Source organism: Nycticebus coucang, chromosome 18 (assembly GCF_027406575.1).
Source record: "Nycticebus coucang isolate mNycCou1 chromosome 18, mNycCou1.pri, whole genome shotgun sequence".
Classification (NCBI taxonomy): Eukaryota; Metazoa; Chordata; class Mammalia; order Primates; family Lorisidae; genus Nycticebus; species Nycticebus coucang.
The window spans coordinates 37,747,940-37,771,462 of NC_069797.1; the positions used below are offsets into that span (position 1 = coordinate 37,747,940).

Here is a 23,523-nt window from a genome sequence, read left to right on the forward strand (position 1 = left end):
AATTTTTTTTTTTTTAGAGACAGATTCTTACTTTATCACCCTTAGTAGAGTGCTGTGGCATCACAGCTTACAGGAAACTCCAACTCCGGGGCTTAGGCAATTCTCTTGCCTCAGCCTCTAGAGTAGCTGGGACTACAGGCACCCGCCACAATGCCCGGCTATTTTTTTGTTGCAGTTTGGCCAGGGCCAGGTTCAAACCTGCCACCCACAGTATATGGGGCCGACGCCCTACCCACTGAGCCACAGGTGCCACCCTTTTTTTTTTTTTTCTTGGAGAGAAAGTCTCACTATGTCGCCCTCCATAGAGTGCGGTGGTGTCACAGCTCACAGCAACCTCAAACTCTTGGGCTTAAGCAATTCTCTTGCCTTAGCCTCCTAAGTAGCTGGGACTACAAGTGCCCACCACAACGCCTGGCTATTTTTTTGTTGCAGTTGTCATTGCTGTTTAGCAGGGCCAAGCCGGGCTTGAACCCACCAGCCTCCGTGTTTGTGGCCAGTGCCCTACTCACTGAGCTACGGGTGCCCAGCCACCTTCTTGACATTTATAATTTTTCCTGGAGTCTGTTCTACAGCCTATCAGTTGAAGAGTAGCATGGGTTACATGGCTTTGTGGTTAACCTCCTAGGTTTTGGAGTTGAGCTTAGATTCAGATCTCATTCCTACTTTTTAATAGCTATGTAACTTTAATCAAGTATTTATTTAATCCCTCTGACCTTCAGTTTTCTCATCCATAAAATGAAAACAATACTTGTTACATAGGATGTCACATTGAGGATGTAATGAGATTATGTATGTATCTAACAACTACTCCCAGAATGATAACTATTATTGTTTGAGTTGGGCTGGCGCAGCTGTGAGTAAACACTGCTGCGTCTGGATGTCCTCTCCTAGGGATCCCTGATCCCTCCCCCGTCAGCCTCTCTGTCACATGCACTCTTCAGTCTTACCTATACATACCTCTCGTGCTGAGATAACCGATGTATTTAATAATGAGCTAGGGACCCTGCAAGAGCATAAATTATTAAGAAAAAAATTAAATTCTGTTTCAGTGGAAATTTATTTATTCTACAATGATTAACATTCGTAGTCTCCAAAATGCAAGCTCCTGTGTCAGTTGTGGTGATTATTTTACAGGCAGAATACAACATGGCCCAACCCTTTCCATTCCCATATACTGTGGGCAGTCAGTCCCTGGGACACAGGTGCTGCCCTGAGTAACCCAATTCCAGGCTCTTAGGCTGCCCCTGATAAGCAGCTCTTTATTGAGCTCCAGGCTTTGCTTTTTCCACCCCAAGGCCGAGGCCTGCAAGTCCATCGAGTACGCGATGAAGAAATGTCCCAACGGCATGTTCTCTGAGATCAAGTATGATGGTGAGCGAGTCCAGGTGCATAAGAATGGGGATCACTTCAGCTACTTCAGCCGTAGTCTCAAGCCTGTCCTGCCCCACAAGGTATTTGTCCTTCCCCTTGCTGCCTCTAAGAATCTCAGGGCCAGAGTCCCATAGCCATTCCACCTCTGGTATATAACAAAGGTTTGCTTTTCTTTTTTTCTTTTCTTAACTCCAATCTAAGTACTTCAGAGGGATAGGATTTGTTTTTTATTTGTTGAATGAATGAATTCCAATAATGAAGGGCTGCTCAACAGGAATAGCCAAAGAATCTATACTTAGGTCAGTGTCAGGACAGAGCTCCCTGGGACAGTGATACTTCCTCACCCACAGTAATATTGGGCCGTGAACTCACTGGGTCCATTGTTTTTGCATTTCCGTGTCCTGAGCACTCCCCGTAAACTACACTAAGGCTCGCGTACAGGGCCTGGTGGGCTAACATTATTTAATCTGTAACCAAATATTTATCAAATGCTTATGCACTATTGCAGTTAGTGGGTATACAGCATTGGAAAAAATGGACAGAAGTTGGCTCTCCTGAAGCTTACATTCCGATGTAAACACAATCCCATGGGATAGCTGAGAGCCTAGATTCCTGCCCTAGTCAGCAGGGGTGTTAAGAACTCATTCCTCAGCCCATCTCAGCTCCTGGGGACACTGTGATCCTTTCGGGTGTCTTTAGTGAAAAGCAGCCGAAACATCAGGCTCCAGTAGCTTGTGAGCAGATGGGATGCCTGTCCTTTTCTTTCCTAGCACAGACTCAGTTTTTCAGAGCCCCAATGTCAGAAGGATGTGTTATGTGGTCCACATGCTTACCTTAACCTTGCCTTCCTGTGGGAACATTGAAGACAAACCAGCCAGGCCATTTCTGTTGGGTGTTCAAGAGGAGAGCTAAGCAGTGGCCTCTGCGTGGAGCTTTAGCACAGGTTCACTTGCTCTGTAGAGCACTGTAAAACTGCCAAGAAACCGCTCCTGATGAGGTTGGTGTTAAATGGATACCAGGAAGAAGTTTGAGCACAGCTTTCCAGAATTAGCCCTTTTCCTACTTTCTCTTCCCCTGTGTTCACTCATTCCTGCCTGTCCTGTGCTTTTGGTTCTTAAAGTGCTAGGTTGGGGATTGAAAGGGAATGGGATGGATGTGCAGGCCTTACGGTTCCTACTCCAAGCATCCTGGCTGGTGATGGTTTGTGTGCCCCGCCCAGGTGAGAAGATGGGCTAGTCATCCTCTCTGGACCCCATTGCTGGCATCACTTGGCAGGGGCTGCCTCAAGTTACAGAGGGACCTCTCCTTGTCTGGAGTTGTCGGATCAGGGTTCTGCCTCAGCAGGAAAACTAAATTCCAAACATCCTATCTTACTCTGAAGATGGCTGTGTATTCAGAGCTTCCACTCAGAGAAGATAATGCTTGTGTTTCCTTGCTGTTCCTGAGGGGTTTCATTTCCACCTTCCTATCTTCTTTCTAACCAGTCTTTTCTGTCCCGATCCAACCCCCAGCCTGATATCCTCCCATCTTCTACAGTAAACACCAATCTCTGCCCACTCACCTTTCCCTCCCTCACCTCCACCTCTTTCCTGCACAGGTTTACCATTTCTTTTTTCCTCCAAACTTCTGTCTTCTCTGTAGCCCATAGAAAGTAACTCAACATGGGCTGACCTCAGGTGTCTTCTGACCTGGACATAAGTACTAAAAGACATAGCCTATTCTATTCCTCTTGTCTAGTGGCCAACAAGGTCTGGCTGTGTGTCATGCACATGAGCTTCTCCATGTTCTGTGTTCTTTCTGGGCTTAGGCTTTACCCTCTGTGGCGGGGCTGTAGGGCCCTGCTGCCAATTTGTCCCTCATCAAAGCTATATTTCTGCTTTCAGGTGGCCCACTTTAAGGACTACATCCCACAGGCATTTCCTGGGGGTCACAGCATGATCTTGGACTCTGAGGTGCTCCTGATTGACAACAAAACAGGCAAACCACTGCCCTTTGGGACTCTGGGAGTACACAAGGTACTGGCTCAGTGCCATGTGTGCAAGAACGAATGTGTGTGCATGCGTGCACACGTGTGGTGCAGTCTGAAGAATAGAATATATCATGGAGGGTAGGGCTCTTCTTTGCTTCTGATATTTTTTCCTTTTGCATAAAAAGGAGCTGGTATTGGGAAACAACTTATAACTGAGTTGGTTTCCATCTAGCACCATCTGCTGAGTTGCCCTTATGGTTCACAGGCTTTAGCGCACAAGTAGGACTTTACCATCAGGTGCTTCAGAGGGCCTCCAGAAGTGGATCGTTTGTTCATGCCCTCTGACTTTTGTCCCTTATGTACCTAATACCTTATTTTCCCTTACAGAAAGCTGCCTTCCAAGACGCTAATGTCTGCCTATTTGTTTTTGATTGTATCTACTTCAATGATGTCAGCTTGATGGACAGGTGAATTGGTTACCATCTTTAAAGCCAGGAACTGTCAGAAATCTATTTTCCTATACTGGATGGGGAGATGTACGGGTGCGGGGTCTGGGGTGTCAGGTTGGGAAAGAGGAGGGGAAGAGGCTGCCACATATGCCTTTGTGCCCAGGATCTTGTCAGGGGCAATGCAGGAAGGTATGGAGAGGTAGTACAACTCTAGTTGCTAAAGCCAACTCCCCATTTATGTAAGCTATCTGTTGACTACATATAGCTTCTCTACTAAAGTATTCCTAGTGATCTAGTGGTTGAGGGAAGGGGGGGAAATTAAATAAAATAGTTTCTCTACTAAAGCAAAATGGACTGTTGCAGAGAGACTGAGCTCAGTGGGATTTCCCTGTTTCTCCAGTAGCACTCCTAGAAGCATAAGGCAAATGGTCTCAGCTCGAAGGTTTTGATTTCAGAAGAGACTGATAGCAGGAGGCTCCTTATTCTAGGGGAGGCTATGGGTGACACCATGTGGGGAGAACTACCAGTCAACTTGGCTTCATCCATATGCATGGACCTGAGAAACCAATATTGGCCCTTTCCACACTTAGAAATATCTCCCTAGGACAGCGCCTGTGGCTCAAAGGAGTAGGGCACCTGCCCCATGTACCAGAAGTGGCAGGTTCAAACCCAGGCCCGGCCAAAAATTGCAAAAAAAAAAAGTCTCCCTACACCTATTCCTCCTGCAGCAGCCACATCCTTGCTTGTGGCAGGGGAAGAAAGCAGGCCAGGTGTAGTGGCTCACACTGTAATCCTAAAGCTGAGCTGGGAGGATCCCTTGAGCTCAGGAGTTTGAGAGCAAGAGTGAGACCCTGTCTCTACTAAAAATAGAAAAATTAGTGGGCATTGTGGTAGGTACTATAGATCCTCAGGAGGCTGAGGCAGGAGTTTGAAGTTGCTGTCAGCTGGGCTGAGGCCATGGCATTCTAGCCTGGGCTCTAGAATGGGATTCTTATGGGGTAGGGGGCAGGAAGAAAGCAGAAGAGAAAACTGGTCAGGTAGGAGGTCCTGAGGCCTGTCTCAGCCTGCTGACCCAAGGAACAGCTAGCCTTGGTGCTGAAGCAAAGCGGAGTACATGGGATAAAAAATGAGTTGAAATTATTTTTCAGGTGGGACCAGAATTTATATAATCTGGACTAGAGGCCAGTTCTCCCTTGGCTTGATAAAGTAGACATGGGAACTACAGCCATGAACTAGCTTTGTGCCACGGCTCACAATTGTCCATCTTCGGTCACGAAGGAGCCCTGGCAGCCCTTAACAGCATAGCTGTTACATATAAGAGCTTTAATCCATGACAAACCCTCTCTGAAAACCGCAGTTATTATCACTGTGCCCCTTCCCTCAGAATTTCTAATAGAGGTAGGAGGATCCCAGCCTAATCTCAGCTTTCCTGTTCCCTTAGGCCTCTGTGTGAGCGGCGAAAGTTTCTTCATGACAACATGATTGAAATTCCAAACCGGATCATGTTCTCAGAAATGAAGCGAGTCATGGTAAATGGAGACCCTGCCCCAGGAAGCACCCTAGTGGTTTGAAGGCAGGGCAGGGAACCCCTGAGCTGAGCATGATTGGGAGGATGAGTCTTAAGGGGGCCTGCTGTTTTTGCCTCCGACCACTGCATGTGTTCTCTACATGTGTGAAAATCCCTCTTAGGTGAGCAGCTCTCTGGCTTGGATGAGAGGTTCTCTGCTTTATAACCTTTCATTTCTTACATTCAAGTTAAGAATGTTTTTAGTGGGCACTTAAATAGTATCAAAAGGGACAACCCCCACCTTACTCCCATGCCACTTTCTGTCTTCACACACATGTCGGTATCTCTCCTCTTGTTCCTCAGAAAGCTTCAGACTTGGTGGACATGATAAACCGAGTCATCCGGGAGGGATTGGAAGGGCTGGTGCTGAAAGATGTGAAGGTAAGGTGGCTGTACCTTGTTTTCTCCTGGAGACCCTAAACCCTCTCCCCTGAGCCTTTTCAGCCCTGGCCAGGAAATGGTGGTGGCAGTCTGAGGGGGTTGGCGGTGGGTGCTGAGGGAGCCTTCCAGCGTTTGGGTAGGTCTGTTCTGGATGTGGAGGATGGATTGGTGTACACATTCTGTATCCTCAGAGTGGGCTGGGCACTGTGATAAACGTGGTGCATGGTAGTGATAGGGTAAGTCCCATCCTCATGGGAATTTTCATTCTGCTTAGTGGTTTCTCTTGCCTCCCCTCAGGGTACATATGAACCTGGGAAGCGGCACTGGCTGAAAGTGAAGAAAGACTATTTGAACGAGGGGGCCATGGCTGACACGGCTGACCTTGTGGTCCTTGGGGCCTTCTATGGGCAGGGGAACAAAGGTCAGGATGCTCTCTGCCCCTGGGGTAATACTCTTTTGGAAGGTATCACTTGAGATACAGATGGACAATTTTACTGGCTTGATCTGCCAGCATGACCCATCATGACTTCTAAAGCCTTGGGATCTGGAGCCCCAAGTTGGCCTGAGATACCGCAGGCAGGGACATGTGAGAGCTACAGATAGGCAGGGAGAAGTCAGGCAAGAATACCCTGTGTTAGCCTGACAGAAGGAAGCTCACCACCAATTACTCTTTCAGGGCCTCGTTGGGATCTGAGGAACTAATACTTTCAGGCAGTCTACTATGTGCTGGGCACTGTTCACTTCCCCAGAGCTCAAAAGTTGGGTATGATTATCCCTAATTTGCTGACAAGGAAACTGGGGCTTACAAAGCTAAAATTACCCAGCTAGTAAGAGGCAGGTCTAAGTGATGAATAATGGCACTGTGACACCGAGGCCCAGGCCCTTTCCTCTTCATCAGGCTGCACTCCCTAGCTCTCGGGGCTGGCAGAGATGGCTCTCTCCAGCCTACCCTCAGCCCGTACTTCCCTCCCAGGTGGCATGATGTCAATCTTCCTCATGGGCTGCTATGACCCTAGCAGTCAGAAGTGGTGCACAGTTACCAAGTGTTCAGGAGGCCATGATGATGCCACACTTGCTCGCCTACAGAAGGAACTGGACATGGTGAAGATCAGCAAGGTGAGGAAGGGACTTGGTTGGCCCTGTCCTCTGGACTGGCCATCATTACTGAGACAGAGGCTATGCTTTGGGGGCTGCAGGTATCATTTGCCTGTCTACCCAGAAAGGGTTGCTGTTTGGCCATGGCAAGAGGATTTGGCCTTAAAATCTCTGAGTGCCTACCTTTTGAAAAACCTGCGTGGCGTCTAGGCTATCCTCCCTCTGGGCAGGGAGGACACATAGAGTGAAGGTCATCCTTTTTAGCTAAGTCACATCTCACAATCTCATTATCAAGAACAGTGGTTACGGCACCAGCCACATGTACCAAGGCTGGCGAGTTCAAGCCCTGCCCGGGCCAGCGAAACAACAATGACGACTACAACAAGAAAATAGCCGGGCATTGTGGTGGGTGCCTATAATCCCAGCTACTCAGGAGGCCAAGGCAAGAGAATCGCTTAAGCCCAAGAGTTTGAGGTTGCTGTGAACTATGACACCACAGCACTCTACCAAGGGTGACATAGTGAGACTTTGTCTCAGACAAAAAAAAATAAATAAAATAACAGAGCTTTATCTACCAAGAGCCACAAAGTGAGACTGTCTACAAAAAAAAGAAAAAGAACAGGGCTTTAGGGTGGCGCTTGTGGCTCAGTGAGTAGGGCGCTGGCCCCATATACCGAGGGTGGCAGGTTCAAACCCAGCCCCGGCCAAACTGCAACAAAAAAATAGCCGGGCGTTGTGGCAGGCGCCTGTAGTCCCAGCTGCTCTGGAGGCTGAGGCAGGAGAATCACGGAAGCCCAAGAGCTGGAGGTTGCTGTGAGTCCTGTGACGTCATGGCACTCTACCGAGGGCGGTAAAGTGAGACTCTGTCTCTACAAAAAAAAAAAATAATAATAAGAACAGGGCTTTAGGCTGTGCAGTGCAGGGTGGCTCATGCCTATAATCCTAGAGTTCTGGGAGGCCAAGAAGGGAGGATCACTTGAGCTCAGGAGTTCGAGACCTATCTAATCAAGAATGAAAATCCTAGCCGGGCGTTGTGGCGGGCGCCTGTAGTCCCAGCTACTCGGGAGGCTGAGGCAAGAGAATCGCTTAAGCCCAGGAGTTGGAGGTTGCTGTGAGCTGTGTGAGGCCATGGCACTCTACCGAGGGCCATAAAGTGAGACTCTGTCTCTACAAAAAAAAAAAAAAAAAAAAGAAGAATGAAAATCCATCTCAAATAAAAATAGAAAAGTTAGCTGGGTGTTGTGGCAGGCATCTGTAGTCTCAGCTACTGGGGAGACTGAAGCAAGTGGATTACTTGAGCCCAAGAGTTTGAGGTTGCTGTGAGATACGATGGTGCCACGCCACTCTAGCGAGGACATCAAAGTAAGACTCTTATCTCAAAAAATTAAAAAAAAAAAAATACCATCTCTAAAAGTATTTGCATGTTGTGATGGACGCCTATAGTCCCAGGTACCTGGGAGCCTGAAGCATGAGGATCACTTGAACCCAGAAGTTTGAGGTTGCTGTGAGTTAGGCTGACACCATAGCACTCTAGCCTGGGCAACAGAGTGAGAATGTGTCTCAATAAAAATGCTTGGGGGGCTGCTAACCCAAAGCATCTTTTTCTTCTTCAGGATCCCAGCAAAATCCCCAGCTGGCTGAAGATTAACAAGATCTACTATCCTGACTTCATTGTGCCAGACCCAAAGGTATTAAACCCAGTGGCTTAAGGCCTTTCAGCCCACAGAATTAGTTTGCATGCCACAAAAAAACTATGTCATTCTCAATGAAAAGCCACCCAGGGAGGAGGATCTGGACTTACCAGGCAAGTGAGAGGCACAGGAACAACCAGCTAACACTTCAATATAAGAAGAGTATACCCATCCCCTCGGCACAGAGGGTCTGTTCTAGAAGCAGCTTGGCCCAATCCCTTCATTGTACTGATGGAGAAGGGATACAGAGGAGAGATGGGACTTTGCCAAGTTCACCCAGCATCAGCAATTGGGTTAGAACCCAAGTCTCCCAACTGACAGCCAGACCTTTTTTAGTTTTAGCTGTTCTGATTGCTTCTAGCTTGTTGGGAGATACTTCTTAACAGTGACAACCTGCCTGATTTACTCCTGACAGAAGGCTGCCGTGTGGGAAATCACAGGGGCCGAATTCTCCAAATCTGAGGCTCACACTGCTGATGGGATCTCTATCCGGTTCCCTCGCTGTACTCGAATCCGTGACGATAAGGACTGGAAATCTGCCACTAACCTCCCCCAACTCAAGGTACCAGCTCTTAAATTGTATGTGTGTTCTCCAGCCCACTGCCCTGGCCTTGCAATCTTAGGCATCTTAACTGTTCACGTGTCCTCCCTTTCACTCATTCCACTGAGGAAAGGGAGACCAAACTGGTGTCAGGCAGCAGCAGTAGCCCCTCACTCCCTCTAGAGCCTTGTGTTCTTCAGGCCCCACTGTGCAGCCTTTAGAGAATAAGAGCCTGGGAGGGCTTGCCCCAGGCTATAGTCTCTACTTTGCTGATTGAGAACCGGATTACAGGGAATGGGGATTTGTGTCCTGATTACTCAGGTTATGGGGCTATCCTCTGGAAGTGTATCAAGAAAGGGAGCTCCTTCCCCTGCTGTTTGTCTTTCTCACACCTTTGTTCCCTAGTCACAGGTGCCTAAAAACACACACTTTCTGCCTCAGAGGCCAGTGTCTGGGAAGGGAGTGATACCACCCAAGGTTCTCCTCCCTTCCTCAGGAACTTTACCAGCTGTCCAAGGAGAAGGCAGACTTCACTGTAGTGGCTGGAGATGAGGGGAGCTCCACTACAGAGGGCAGCAGTGGAGAGAACAAGGGCACTTCAGGGACTACTGTGCCCCACAAGGCTCCCAGAGCCTCTCCCAGCAAGCCCTCTGCTAGGGCTAAGAAAGCAGAAGGGAAGCTGAGTAACCTCAACAGCAAAGGCGGTAAGGAGAAGCAAGGAGGGCTGGGTGACAGGGTGCTGCGAGGGGCAGAGGTCCAAGGGCAGGACCCAGTCTCATATCCCAACTCTGAGATCACATTACCATGTCCACTGTGGCTAACATCGACTGAATTCCTGGTGTGCGTCCAGCCGTGGATCAGAAGCTGTTCTGCTGGGCAGCCCTGAATAAAGCAGTCCTCTGGAAGAGCCAGTCAGACCAGAGGGGATAAGCCACCTTTGAGCTAAAGGGCTTAGTTGACAACTCTCCCCTACTGCTCACCATGCTCATAGCAGAGGAAGGGCCTGGACCTGCCCTTTACTGCCCAACCTCAGCAATCCCCACCCTTAGTCCTTATCCTGAACCCTGTCCTGCAGGCAACACACTGACTGCAAAGCCTTCCCCTGGGAAAGCAGGAGAGAAGCTGGCCGTGAAGGTGGGGGAAAAGCGGAAAGCTGCTGACGAGACCCCATGCGAAGCAAAGGTGAAGGTAAGAACTGCAGGTGGGCCAGTCTGGCCCAGGGCCTTGTGTTCCCAACCCTCTGCACGTGAACTTTGAAAAAAGTTAAGCAATGGTGTTTGGGGGAAAGAACACTGGCTAAACCTTCTCTGCCTACAGCTAGCTGCTCCTCTGTCATGGGCAAGGCCAGCAGTGTAGCTGCTCCACCCTGTCCCCTCTTGTTGCCTTGCAGAGGCGGCCAGCCAGCGAACAGAGAGGAAGGAGAGCTGTGCCAACAGGCAGGAGATAGAGCAGCCGGCCTAGCCAGGAGAGCCCACAGGGACCTGGCCAGCTGCTGGGCCCAAGTGACAATTCACATTAAAGGGGAGAAAGCCCAGTCTGGGTATGGGAGTGCAACAGTGTGAGTTTGTGGTCAGGGCGGGAGCAGGTCCAGTCAGCAAGGACAGAGGCACTGGCTTGGTGACTCTCCTCCCACCTGAGGAGCTTTTCCCTTTTACGCTTGTCAGTCTTGGGTTTGGCAACATCCGTCAAGCACCTGCTGAGGCCAAGAACTGGGTTTAGCACTGGCTCAACTCTGGGGGAGCTCATGGCAGTGAGCAGATAGGGAAATAAATACATGATCACCACACCATGTCATTGTACCCCCACTCTCCCCACCTCCACCCAAGTAAACACAGAAGCTTGACAGCTCAGGATCTGAAGCCAGAACCCAGCTATTAGTAGCAACTTTCCCTTTCCCACCTCCCCCTTCCCTGGCTGAAGCCCTTGAACTCATCCACAATAATGAGCAGGATGCCTGGCCCCTTGATTTGGCCAGCTGTGCACAGTGGACTGTTTGATTTCAGGGGAGAGCCGGCACTGCCTGACCACTAGCCACTGGATGGCTCTTGGAGATACGTACTTTTCTCATTTCCATGTTCCAAATGTCAGGGCCTATCTCTTCCTTCTCCTTTTCCCCTAAGCAGGAATGGAGGGGAGTATCAGTCCTAGTAATTTGGAGTGACTGGAGGATAGGGGGTATTTTATGCATATGCCTTTTCTCCAGTGAACTGTCTACTTGTGTCTTTAACTCAGGGCTCCCTCCTTACTCTGCCCTTTGCTCATTGGGGTGAACACCTGTCTGCACCCAGTGCAGCCAACCCTCTCCTGACCCTTCTGCATTTGCAGGTGCTGCTGGACATCTTCACTGGGGTGCGGCTCCACTTGCCACCCTCCACGCCGGACTTCAATCGTCTCAGACGCTACTTTGTGGCATTTGATGGGGACCTGGTGCAGGAATTTGACATGGCCTCAGCCACACATGTGCTGGGTAGTGGAGACAAGAACTCCAAGGCCCAACAGGTCTCCCCAGAGTGGATTTGGGCATGTATCCGCAAACGGAGACTAGTAGCTCCCTGCTAGGATTGCTGCCCTTCGTCTCCCTCAGGCCACACTCTCCATCGCCACACTGCTGGCATGGGCTCAGGCAGGAGGCAGGCAGGCAGGCAAACAGGGCAGGGAAGAGGCTGGCTTCTTCAAAACCTACCAATTCTCCAGGGTCTCTTCTTGACCAGAAATAAGCTGCTGTGGGAGCCACAAGTGAAGATCAATTTCTCTTGCTGGTTTAAATAGATCTTTCAGATCTGGGTGCTGGCTTTGTCATATTTTTGTTTTCTTTGAAAAGCTTAGGTTTTCTTTTTTTTAATATAAGTAAAATATCTTACCGGTATCTGTCCATTCCCCACCTACACCCCTACAAATTCCATAGTGATTAAGGAATAAAGGCTGGGCTATTGAAGCTCTGTCCACAATGTCTTCTCTCCCTTCCCTGTCTGCTTTGGCCCCTTTTGCCAGGAGTAGACCCTCGTTTGAAAGAAAGCAAAATGAACTTTTATGATGATTCTCATGTTCTCTTATTACAGAGTGAAGATCCCCAATTTGAAGGGTGGGGATGGGATCAGGTAGGAAATTGGGGCCTTTATGAAGAAAAGGAGGTTATTTGGACTGCCCCTTTGGGGGCGTAGAGGACTCCAGGAAGATCTGCCTCCCCAGAACCTGGAAACAAGACCGCTTCTTAAGAATAAAAACCCACACCTTAAAACAAATCTACACAACCTGTTTACAAAGAGTAGCTCCAGTGCTTCCTAAGGCTGTAGGCAGGTGCTGTTCCTTAGAACTTTTTCAATAGAAATGAGGGTCTCACTATTGGCTGTTGCCCAAGCTAGTGTCAAACTCCTGGGCTCAAGCAGTCCTCCTGCCTGGGCCTCCCAAAGTGCTAGTATTACAGGTGTGAGCCACAATACCCAGCCTTCCATAGAACTTTTTGTGGCAGTGGAAATACCCCACAAATCAGTATTGTCCAACCAAACTGACTATTGAGCAACTGGCACGTGGCTAGCACAGCTGAGGAACTAAAGTTCTCATTTTAGTTCATCTTCACAGGCTCACGTTACTAGCACTAACCACACTGGACGGTGCAGGTGTAGACAGACCTGGTTCAGTTTCGAGCCCCGAAATTTAAACTTCGGCAAGTTACTTCACATCTGCGCTTGAGCTCCTCCAAGTAGAACGGGGATAGGCTTTGTGCCTAAATCACAGGGTTAGTGTATGTGTAAAGTGCTTAGTGCAAAGTTATCTAGGGTTGGGGACATCACCATTAGTGCATGTCTAGACCCTACCCTGGCTCATAATCTCGGAACCCACAGCGACAGGTCTGCATGTTCCAGTTCACACTCCCCTCTAAGCACAGGTTCACCAGGATATGGTTATAAACTGGCTTCCATGTCCTAGTCCTGGTGGCTCCGAAGGGTCAGTCAGGACCCTTTTGTTCTTCAGTTTTCTAAGACAGAGTCTTAACTCTATCACCCTGGTTAAAGTGCAGTGGCATCATCATAGCTTATCCTCCTGCTAAAGCCTCTTAAGGAGCTGGGACTCAGGCACACGCCACCATCCTGGGTTAGTTTTTCTGGGTTGGTTTGTAGCAATTTGTTTTTGTTTTGGGTGTCTCTTGCTCAGACTGTCTCTGAATGCTGACCTTAGGTGATCCTCCTGCCTCGGCTTCCCAGAGTGCTAGGATTATAGGCATGAGCCACTGCACCTGGCCCCATTCTTTTTTTCTGTCAACAAATTATCAGGCTCTGGACCTGTAAGATAAAGGACCACTGCCTCCCTTCACCTCTCATTCCCCACTCCCTCTCCCAGTGTTCTCAACTAAAGTATACTCTACTGAGAGGCTGCTTGTCAGTTAGCTTTGAGGTCAACTTTAATCTGATTGACCTTTGCTTCCACCTACTATTTAAAACTGGGGGGGACAAGGGGGGCATAGGGACAAGAGAGGTGCCCTGATTCTAGCCTGGGACACTTGGTGTTTCTGAATAGGCACCATTCAGTCTGGCTTTAGTATTAGGAGTAAGATACTCTCTTTATTCCATCCTTTGTGGAGACAAAAGCTGTTCCTCCTTTGAACACTGACCTACATAGATTTCCATTCCCCTGTCTAGCCTCCTCAGCCTAAGCAACTGGACAGGGCAGCAAACAAGGGCCTGCCCTGAGGATCCTGCCCAAGATAACTGTCCTCTCCAACCTGGCTGACTAGGACCCAGCCCTACCTATCCTAATGGTTGCCTTCGCCCAGAGTACATCTTCAAGGCAAAGGGACTCTGCCAACTGCAGGTGATCACCTTAGTAATGACCTAGGCCCTTGGCCTTTCTCAGACTTATGTGTTGTGTATTTCCTTCCAGTCTTTCCTAATTCATGTTTTTCTCGCTACTGAGATTTGACTATATACATAGATACAATTTTGTTTCTTTTCATATACTTCACAGCCTAAGCAGGAGAATGCTGAGGCCTGTGTCTTTTTTTTTTTTTCGTAGAGACAGAGTCTCACTGTACCGCCCTCGGGTAGAGTGCCATGGCATCACACAGCTCACAGCAACCTCTAACTCTTGGGCTTACGCGATTCTCTTGCCATCCTCGCCACAACGCCTGGCTATTTTTTTGTTGCAGTTTGGCCGGGGCTGGGTTTGAACCCGCCACCCTCGGCATATGGGGCCGGCGCCCCACTCACTGAGCCACAGGCGCCGCCCTGAGGCCTGTGTCTTGAATTAAGAGACTAAAGTTGACCTTCAAGAGATCAGCCACCTACAGCAAAGAGAACGAAGTGTTGTGGCTCAGCCCTGAGCCTTGACATCCTTTTAGCAAGACTCCTACCTCTTTGAGGGTAGATATGCATGTGCTCTTGTTCTCCCAAGGGCTGCATTCTCAGTTCTCAGGAGTGTTCTCCTTTTTCCTGGGATACCTGGTCAGAGCTGTGTATAAGACCGAGCAATCTTCCTGTGAGGCTGGTCCCACCTGTTTGGAGCCACAGCTACATCCAAAAGCTACCGTATATCCCAGGGTAACCTGGGAGACTTAACTAGGCTTACTAGCTGTTCTCAGTTCTTTTCACTCAGGTCTTTAAGGCCCTTCTCGACTAGATTCAGTGTAAATGTCTGAACTCATTTGGTGGTGCTTCCTATTTAGTCTTAGGATTTGTCCTTTTCCCAGAGCCAGCTCCCATTTCCTTCTAGACTTTTCCATGGTCTCTTACACATTATTTGTGAGATCTTAGGCAAGTCACAATACTGAACAGGGATATTTTGGCCAGGGCCACATGCCCCAAATACCCCTAAGAATAATGCAATTTCTTAAGAATGTGCCTATGTGTACACGGGCTGGGGTTAGTCTGTGGTTTATCAGTCTTAACTATCAGACCATCGGTATCCTCACACCAGATCCAACAGGCATCTGTATTGAAACTTTATTATAAAATTATAAAGCAGAGCTCTGTAACAAAAAAATACACATTTGAATTTGCTTTAACTCCCAAGTCTGAGAAAATCTTTATATTAAGCCACTTAAAGTAACACATTCACATCCAACAGATTTCAACAAATTTATACAATATATATTGAGATTATTAGTTTGGATCCAACTATTCCAATATATTATGAACCAGTGAGCTGCCCAAGTCTTAGTCTCAACTGAAATCTCAGAGCAATCACAGCAAAAGCCACAGAATAATTGGAAGAATTATATGTTTCCATGATAATTAAAACAAAGGATTCCTGAGGGACAGGAGGGAAGAATCAAGGATTTTTTAAAAATCACATTATACTTGGGTTAGAGATATTAACTGGAATGGGATGTTGAGACTCCCAACTTTTATTTTCTATTTGTTGTAATAAAATGATACCAGAAGAAAAAAATCAGGGTTGTTTGACACATTTTTTCCTAAATGGAAACCTTTGCCATAGAACAAAAGATAAAAAGGCAAGTTCTCTAAAATGAATAAATGACATCAGTTCTAATTCTTAATGAAGTTACTAACCAATCATCAGTATTTTATTTTCAAGTTGTGTCTAGCAGGAAAACTGGGAGTGGGAGGGGCAGGTAGGACTTCAGCAGAGAAAGCAAGTTTTAAGTAGGGAGAGAGCCAGCTTCTGCCCTGAAGTTATTGCTAGATCTTAACTGAGTAGCATATACACAGACCTGTTTCACAGTGGAATTGAAGAGTAGTTGAATGAATGATGTTTTACTAAATTGGTAGGCACTGTAAACTAAAGCATTTACTGTCTGCCAGAAAGGTGAAAGGTACTATCTTTAAAGAGGGAAAATCTGATCCCCCCACTCCTACAAAGACTTTGGCCCAGAATCAAAATATCGAGGCCTTGTATCACATCAGTAAGTGGTCCTGTGTTCAGCTGATAACTACTTTATGAAATTATTTCATTCCCCTGAAGGTGTTTAGTGGTTGATGATGGAGCAAAAGCGTAAGTATGTCTGTGCTAATGAAGAGGTCCCTTTAATGGTTTCTCACGGCATCAACAGTCACAATTGGTTCTAGTCTCAGAGCTCCGCTGCAGGGTGAGTGCTGGGCAAGGCCCTCAGGTATTTACAGTTGTGTAATTCACCCTCCTTTTCTGATAGCATGTCTGTTTTTGTGCTTGGCTAAATTTCTCCAGAAAATGTTAAGCCCTTCAGTTCCTCCAGTGGTTTAAAGACCCTAAGAGAGCTTGAAATCATTACATGGTTTTCCTAAAGGGCCTAGAGAATGTCTTTTCCCTTACCCCCCAAAATCAGTAGGCTAAGAAGGAAATGGAAGTAGGAACTCCCCACCAACCTGGGGAATTAAAACTTGCAACATTTATTCAAGGCAGAACCCAGACTCATTCAATATCTTCTGATACCTCTTAGGTATTCTTATAGGTGTTTTTCTCCAGGAAATTGATCTGGCTGGAGAAGAGCCAGGTTCTTTGCCTAAGTCTCTATTGAGGCCAAAGTCAAAACCTCGATGGGTAGGAGATGCACCTCAGTTTCAGGGAAAGACTCGTGCCTATTGCAAAAAAGAAATGTCGGAAGCCAAGCCAAAGCTAAGTACAAAGGCCACTGCACTGCCTTCACTCAACACTTGCCCTTGCCACATAAACAAAAAGATGGTGCAAAGTCAGGCTCCAAGATAGGAAGCAGCTATCCACACATTGCTTGCATACAGATTGGGATTTCTCAGCAGTTTGGAAGCAAGATGCTTGTTTGGCCAGGATCAGGTCAAAGACTAAGAGCTTCCAATCCCAGCACGTAACAACTTTGAAGTTTTCTTCTTTTTTTTTGTAGAGACAGAGCCTCACCTTATCACCCTCGGTAGAGTGCCATGGCATCACACAGCTCACAGCAACCTCCAACTCCTGGGCTTAAGCGATTCTCTTGCCTCAGCCTCCCGAGTAGCTGGGACTACAGGCGCCCGCCACAACGCCCAGCTATTTTTTGGTTGCAGTTCAGCCGGGGCTGGGTTTGAACCCGCCACTCTTGGTATATGGGGCCGGCACCCTACCAACTGAGCCACAGGCGCCGCCCCAACTTTTAGTTTTCTGATAGCATTTGTGTTTCATTTCCCACCAGAGTTAAATTTACTTGTCAAATTCTATCCTAAGGACCACTCTTGGTCTGATAAACTAACATTTTTGGTCCAAAGAAACAGATTTTAGACAGTGTAGCAAGAGACTTTAGTAATGGTGGGTTAACATAGAAAGCCAGAAAGACCAGAAATTTAAATCCAAATGTGCTGTGCTGGAGAGAAAGAGATCCATTTCTAACAAGACTTTGAACTGATGAAACACACAGGCAAGCATCTCCAGGGGATGGGTGGAATAGAGAAGAAGGGGTGAAACCGTCTAGGTTCTCGGAGGAAGAGAGGAAAACATGGTTGAAGTTCTGGAGTCTTCTGTTCACCAATTACCATCATCAAGGTGACTGAAACAAGGACTCACCCACGTGATTTGTAGCAGTTCCCACTGGCCTCGGGCTTGGCCAGTCATAAGGTACACCCCCATAGCAAGATAGGCCTGCCCAGGGGTAACATGGTGTCTTTGCTTGCCCTGGTATTGGGAACACTGCACAATTTCTTCTGTTAACTTGCCCCCCTCTGCAAGGTGGCCAACCCTGAGCCCAGACATCCCAGGCTTTGTCCCCCTATAAGGCACTGAAGCAGCAGATGCGAACCCTCAGGACCGGAAGACATGCACAGCTCGGATCACATACTGCCGGCAGATGGGACACTCGTTCATGCGTTTGCCACACTTGGTACAGGTCACCATGTGGCCACACTCCAGCAGGACACAGTCAATGGGTGAGTCCATGCAGATCTTACACAGGTTGTCTTCCAGGCCTGACGGCACTGCTCCTCCTATACAAAGATGACAGAAAAAAGGGGCAAAGGGGAAAGTGAGGAACTTATCTGAACTGATGGGGGAGAACACACCCACTGAACAAATCCCCAAATGCACGTGCTTTCCTCAAATAGAGCTCCTCTAAGAAGACATATGCTCAGTAACCAACTCCATTTACTTGTTTAATTCATACCTCCTCCGCTGCCAAGGTAGATTTGAAGAGTATAGTATCTATGGATCAAAAACATCCTAAATATGTGAGAACTAAGTCAAAGTCCTCAGCCTAAACAATTTTCAGGAAATTGAGGCTGTAATATAGTGAGTGGCAACTTAGGGACTCATTATCCCAAGGCAGAACATGCTGAAAAGACAAATCTGGTTCAGAAAAGTTTGGATATAAATGGAACTATAATGAATGGCTCATGAAGGATCACAATAGGGGGTATGGTACACCTTTCCAGTGCAGTACATAGCTACTACAGAGATTCTACCTAAAAAATTCAAATATTTTGATTTTGTTGTTGGTTGTACCCTCATGTTAATCTGAAATTAAAACCAAAAAAAGGATCACAAGACTTATCTATAAACACATCCCTAATTTAATAAAATCAAGGATAATGTGGGTCCCCAGTGCTATCCCACAAACTACCCCTAAGCTGTTTGTGAGGAAACTTTGTGGTGTAGGAGTTTAGCAGAGATTATTGTTCCCTCTTCTGTGCTACCCCCAAAGAACTTTATTTAAACCCTTATGACTGCTTATTACATTGGACTACAACTTTTCCCAGGAAGTTTTTTGAGGCAAAATCTCACTCTGTCACCCTGGGTAGAGAGTTGTGGTGGCATATCTCACAGCAACCTCAAATTCCTAAGCCCAAGCGATCCTTTTGCCTCAGCCTCCCAGAGGGCTAGGATTATAGGCACGAGCCACTGCATCCAGCCAGATTACAACTTTGAGTTTGCCTACTTATGTAACCCAGTAGATTATGAACTCCTAAATCAACATATTCAATTTCTACAATTACATATTTACCAATTACTATATGCTTTGAGGTCAGATATTTACCTTTGAAGCCCCCAAATGCTAGTCATGTGGTAGTTATTCTCCAAATGTATGATGAATGAGCATATCCCAGGGGAAATGAAAGCAGCTCACGTTTACTAAATGCTCACTGTGTGCCAGGCAGGGTCCTAAGAGCTTTGCATGTATTAACTTACTGCATCTTCACAAAAACTATGAAGTAGGTACTCTTGTTACTCTCATTTTATAGATGACACAACCGGGGCCACAGAGTTAAGTGGCTTGCTGGAGGGCACCCAGCTGCTTGGTAGAGGAGCAAGGATTCAAACCCAGGCAGGCTGGCCCCACAGCTCCTGCAAAGTATGGTCTCCGACATAAGGGCTCTGAGGATAGAGACCATCAAAGGCCATATTAACTGCCCAGTGCACAGAGATCTCAATGAATACTAACTGGTTTGTGCCAGTTAGTGGTTTGTGCCCAAATACAGTAAGCATGACCAGTGTCCTTGTGGGTTAGCTGCACAAACAAAAGAATCTTCACATTCAAAACCCAGCTCAGGCCAGGAGCAGTGGCTCACTCCTATAAACTTAGAACTTTGAGAGGCCAAGGAAGGAAGGCTGTTTGAGGTAAGGAGTTCAAGATTAGCCTGAGCAAGAAAAAGACTCTGTTTATACAAAAAAAAAAAAAAGAAAAGAAAAATTAGCCAGGCAGGGTCGCACATGTCTGTAGACCCAACACTACTTGGGAGGATGAGGCAGGAGGACAGCTTGAGCCCAGCAGTTGGAGGTTGCAGTGAGCTAGACACCACTGTATTCGATAGCCCAGGTGACAGAGTAAGACCCTGTCCAAAAAAAGAAAAGAAAAGCCCAACTGGCTGACACCTGTAATCCCAGCATCTTGGGAGGTCAGCCTGGGCAACATAGCAAAAACCTATCCCTACAAAAAAAATTAAAAATTAGTCGATGTGGTGGTACTTGCCTGTAGTCCCAGCTACTTGGGAGGCTGAGGTATGAGGATCTTTTGAGCCCAAGCGATCAAGATGAGACACTGCATTCCAGCTCTGGCAATAGAACATGACCCTGTCTCTTATTTAAAACACACACACACACACACACACACTCCCAGCCATTTCCAGCATGTCTTCAACTGTAGCCTGAAGTAGGTAGCGATAAACAGCAAACTGGCCTCACACCACCATCTGGGACTTGGTCTTTCCTCAGGGGAATTCTCCCCTACACTGTTACTTCTATACTTTTTCTCTTTTCCAGACTATTCAAAAAGTTAAATACTTCTCTCAGGAGGTAGGCTGGATGTGAAAGGGAGTAGAACCCCTTTGCCTCCTTTGAGGTGCTGCTGGCCCTAATAGGGGAAGTTTGGAAGAGACTGAACTAATACAAATATGTATATAAGATAAGCAGGAGGAGTTGGTAAATTTTCCGTTACTTATTACTTCTAAGGAGTAATAATAAACACTTCAACTCAGTTGTCAGCATTCTCCTAGGGAATCAGAAAACAAAAGGAAGGAACCAAGGGGGTTAGCCTGATCTTGGTACCAGGTTGAGGGGGTAGGTCTAGAACTCCAAATGATTTCAGGGAATTGAGAAAAGCTCAACTCTTTTATATCTAATGAGAAATCATCGGATATAAAATTCTACCACATTCTAAGCAAAAGTCCATTTCACTGAATAACAAATTAAGAAGTCTTCTTGAAAAAAAAATTTTTTTTTTTTTTTTTTGAGAGAGTCTCACTATGTCGCCCTCAGTAGAATGCTATGGCGTCACAGCTCACAGCAACCTCAAACTCTTGAGCTTCAGTGATTCTCTTGCCTAGCCTCCCAAGTAGCTGGGACTACAGGCACCTGCCACAACGCTCAGTTATTTTCTATTTTGTTGTTGGCAGTTGTTTTTAGTTGGCTCGCCACCCTCAGTGTATGTGGCTCGCACCATAACCACTGTGCTACGGGTGCCGTTTTTGAATGCTTTGCAGGCTTCACCACTACTCTGAGAATGTTCTCTCTTAGGAGACAACTCACAACCACACAGAGCCTCGATGCTTTTATACATGTCAGCAGATTTCAGGACACTCCCTAGATGGTCAGGAGCTCACGGTGTGTTCTAGTGGTGGTCCTTAAAACAGGTTGGTGAGGGGCAGCTAAGATGGGATGTGCAGTTTGTGCCAGAGAGCACCACATGTGAACCTTTCCAAACGTCTCCAGAGCAGCTCGACCACTGCCAGCCCTGTACAAACAAGGCTCTCTCAGGTCATCATCCTTTTGTTTTGGCTAATATCAGAAGCTGGTAAATATCCTGAGTGATTTCTTTGAAGGTACATACAGAGACCCTCCCTACCCAGACCAGAACTGAGTGAATACACCAGGACCATGAAAAATGAGCCGAGTAGTCACACATGTCACCACCCACTGTTATGTATTTTACAGACACTGAACATGGAGATCAGTTTGCCCCTAGCTATGCTACCACTCAGCTTCCTTCCCAGGGAGGGAGCGTGAGAATTTCTAAAGATGCTGAAAAACTCTGGTTCTCAGTGAGTCTCCCACATAAACTCTCTGGAAATCCATATGCTCAGAATTCTTTTTTTTTTTTTTTTTTTATAGAGACAGAGTCTCACTTTATGGCCCTCAGTAGAGTGCCGTGGCCTCACACAGCTCACAGCAACCTTCAACTCCTGGGCTTAAGCGATTCTCCTGCCTCAGCCTCCCGAGTAGCTGGGACTACAGGCGCCCGCCACAACGCCCGGCTATTTTTTGGTTGCAGTTTGGCCGGGGCCGGGTTTGAACCCACCACCCTCGGTATATGGGGCCGGCGCCCTACTGACTGAGCCACAGCGCAGCCCAGAATTCTTATACAGGAATTCTTAGCAGGAATCAGAGTTGAAGGAGGGCCAGCTAAACAACAATTGCAATAAGAAAATAGCCGGGCATAGGGCGGCGCCTGTGGCTCAGTGAGTAGGGCGCCGGACCCATATGCCGAGGGTGGCGGGTTCAAACCCAGCCCCGACCAAACTGCAACAACAACAAAAAAATAGCCGGGCGTTGTGGTGGGCACCTGTAGTCCCAGCTGCTCGGGAGGCTGAGGCAAGAGAATGGCATGAGCCCAGGAGTTGGAGGTTGCTGTAAGCCGTGTGACGCCACGGCACTCTACCCGAGGGCGGTACAGTGAGACTCTGTCTCTACAAAAAAGAAAATAGCCGGGCATTGTGGTAGGCGCCCGTAGTCCCAGCTACTTGGGAGGCTGAGGCAAAGAATCACTTAAGCCCAAGAATTTGAAGTTGCTGTGAGCTGTGATGCCCTGGCATTCTACCCAGGGTGACATAGTAAGACTGTCTCCAAAAAAAAAAAAAAAAAAAAGAGGGGAAGGACAGAAGGGCTAAGAGCCTAAGCCCGTTCCCAAGCAGCAACAACTACATACCATTTTGGTCTTCAGCACCACACACTGAAAAGGAAAGAGAAAGATGTCTGAATAGGTGATGATGACATGATGGCTTGAAGAAATTCTCCCACACCCTGCTGTCATTTTTGACCACTCCCTGCCGGAACGAGGCTTGCCAACCCCACAAAAGCTGATTGCTGATTTTGTGAGGACTTTTTTGCTTATCTGTGGTGTCAGATACTACAGAAAGTATACACTGACTTTTTTGGTGCTGATCAGCTTTCTTTTGTTAGTGTTTATGTATTTAACGTATGGCCCAATACGACAATTCTTATTCTTCTGATGTGCAGCACAGAGGAAAAAAAAAAAAAAAACAGTTGGACATCCCTGGCCCACACTTGCCCTCTTCACTTGCTGTACACTGAGACCTGACACAAAGCTCCTGCTGGTGCAGCTGATCTTCTTTTAGGAAAAGGTATTCCATCAGTTTGCAGGAACAAACTGCCAAGTAGTAGGAGACTGTATATGCACAATATCCTTCTCTAGTGCTTTCAAAGCCAGCATCCAAGTCTGGCTGCTTTAGACAGCCAGGAAGTCTGGATAAAGTTCCCAGGGGGAGTCATCTGTTCTATTCCCCAGCTCCTCACAACTCTAGAGACTCTTGAGGCAATCCAAAGGAAGACTGAGACGCCAGCAGGTTTCAGCTGTGAGGAGATGACCAGTCAGCTGTGCTCTAAGTGATGAATCTAAGCTACCTGCAGGCTGTCCTCATCCACTGTTCCTTTGCAAGGAATGAATACGCTGCTCTGCAGAACTAAATCAGTGGGGATGGGAGAGAAGGAGAAGGTCCTGTGGGGAATTTGTTTTTTTCTTTTTTAGAGACAGAGTCTCACTTTGTCTCTCTCAGTAGAATGCCATGGCGTCACAGCTCACAGCAACCTCCAGCTCTTAGGCTTAGGTGATTCTTTTGTCTCAGCCCCCTGAAAAGCTGGAACTACAGGCACCTGCCACAATGCCCGGCTATTTTTTTGTTGCAGTTTGGCCGGGGCCAGGTTCAAACTCGCCACCCAGGTGCTGCCCAATTTTTTTTTTTTTGAGACAGTCTCACTATGTCGCCTTCGGTAGAGTGCTATGTCATTATAGCTTACAGCAACCTCAAACACTTGGGCTCAAGCGTTTCTCTTGCCTCAGCCTCCCGAGTAGCTGGGAC

General features: G+C 47.3%; 2 protein-coding genes across 12 annotated transcripts in view; one reads left to right on the forward strand and one right to left on the reverse strand.

Annotated features, from left to right (window-relative positions):
- Positions 1–11,999, forward strand: part of LIG3 (DNA ligase 3) — a 30,000-nt gene extending 18,001 nt beyond the window's left edge. For all 3 annotated transcript variants that reach the window (XM_053570986.1, XM_053570985.1, XM_053570987.1), the window contains exons 9-20: positions 1,296–1,451; positions 3,255–3,386; positions 3,728–3,807; positions 5,231–5,318; positions 5,660–5,737; positions 6,035–6,158; positions 6,711–6,853; positions 8,446–8,520; positions 8,939–9,085; positions 9,561–9,768; positions 10,140–10,252; positions 11,390–11,999. In XM_053570986.1, the coding sequence (XP_053426961.1) occupies positions 1,296–1,451; positions 3,255–3,386; positions 3,728–3,807; positions 5,231–5,318; positions 5,660–5,737; positions 6,035–6,158; positions 6,711–6,853; positions 8,446–8,520; positions 8,939–9,085; positions 9,561–9,768; positions 10,140–10,252; positions 11,390–11,623 (1,578 nt within the window). In that variant the 3' untranslated portion in view covers positions 11,624–11,999. The remainder of the gene's footprint in view (positions 1–1,295; positions 1,452–3,254; positions 3,387–3,727; positions 3,808–5,230; positions 5,319–5,659; positions 5,738–6,034; positions 6,159–6,710; positions 6,854–8,445; positions 8,521–8,938; positions 9,086–9,560; positions 9,769–10,139; positions 10,253–11,389) is intronic.
- A 2,987-nt stretch (positions 12,000–14,986) lies between these two features.
- The window catches only part of RFFL (ring finger and FYVE like domain containing E3 ubiquitin protein ligase), an 86,524-nt gene continuing 77,987 nt past the window's right edge, over positions 14,987–23,523 (reverse strand). For 8 of the 9 annotated variants that reach the window (XM_053570993.1, XM_053571000.1, XM_053570996.1 and 5 more), the window contains 2 exons: positions 22,353–22,376; positions 14,987–17,922 (listed from right to left, as the gene is read on the reverse strand). In XM_053570993.1, coding sequence (XP_053426968.1) covers positions 17,741–17,922; positions 22,353–22,376 — 206 coding nt within the window. In that variant the 3' untranslated portion in view covers positions 14,987–17,740. The remainder of the gene's footprint in view (positions 17,923–22,352; positions 22,377–23,523) is intronic. The other variant, XM_053571002.1, reaches the window with a different exon arrangement.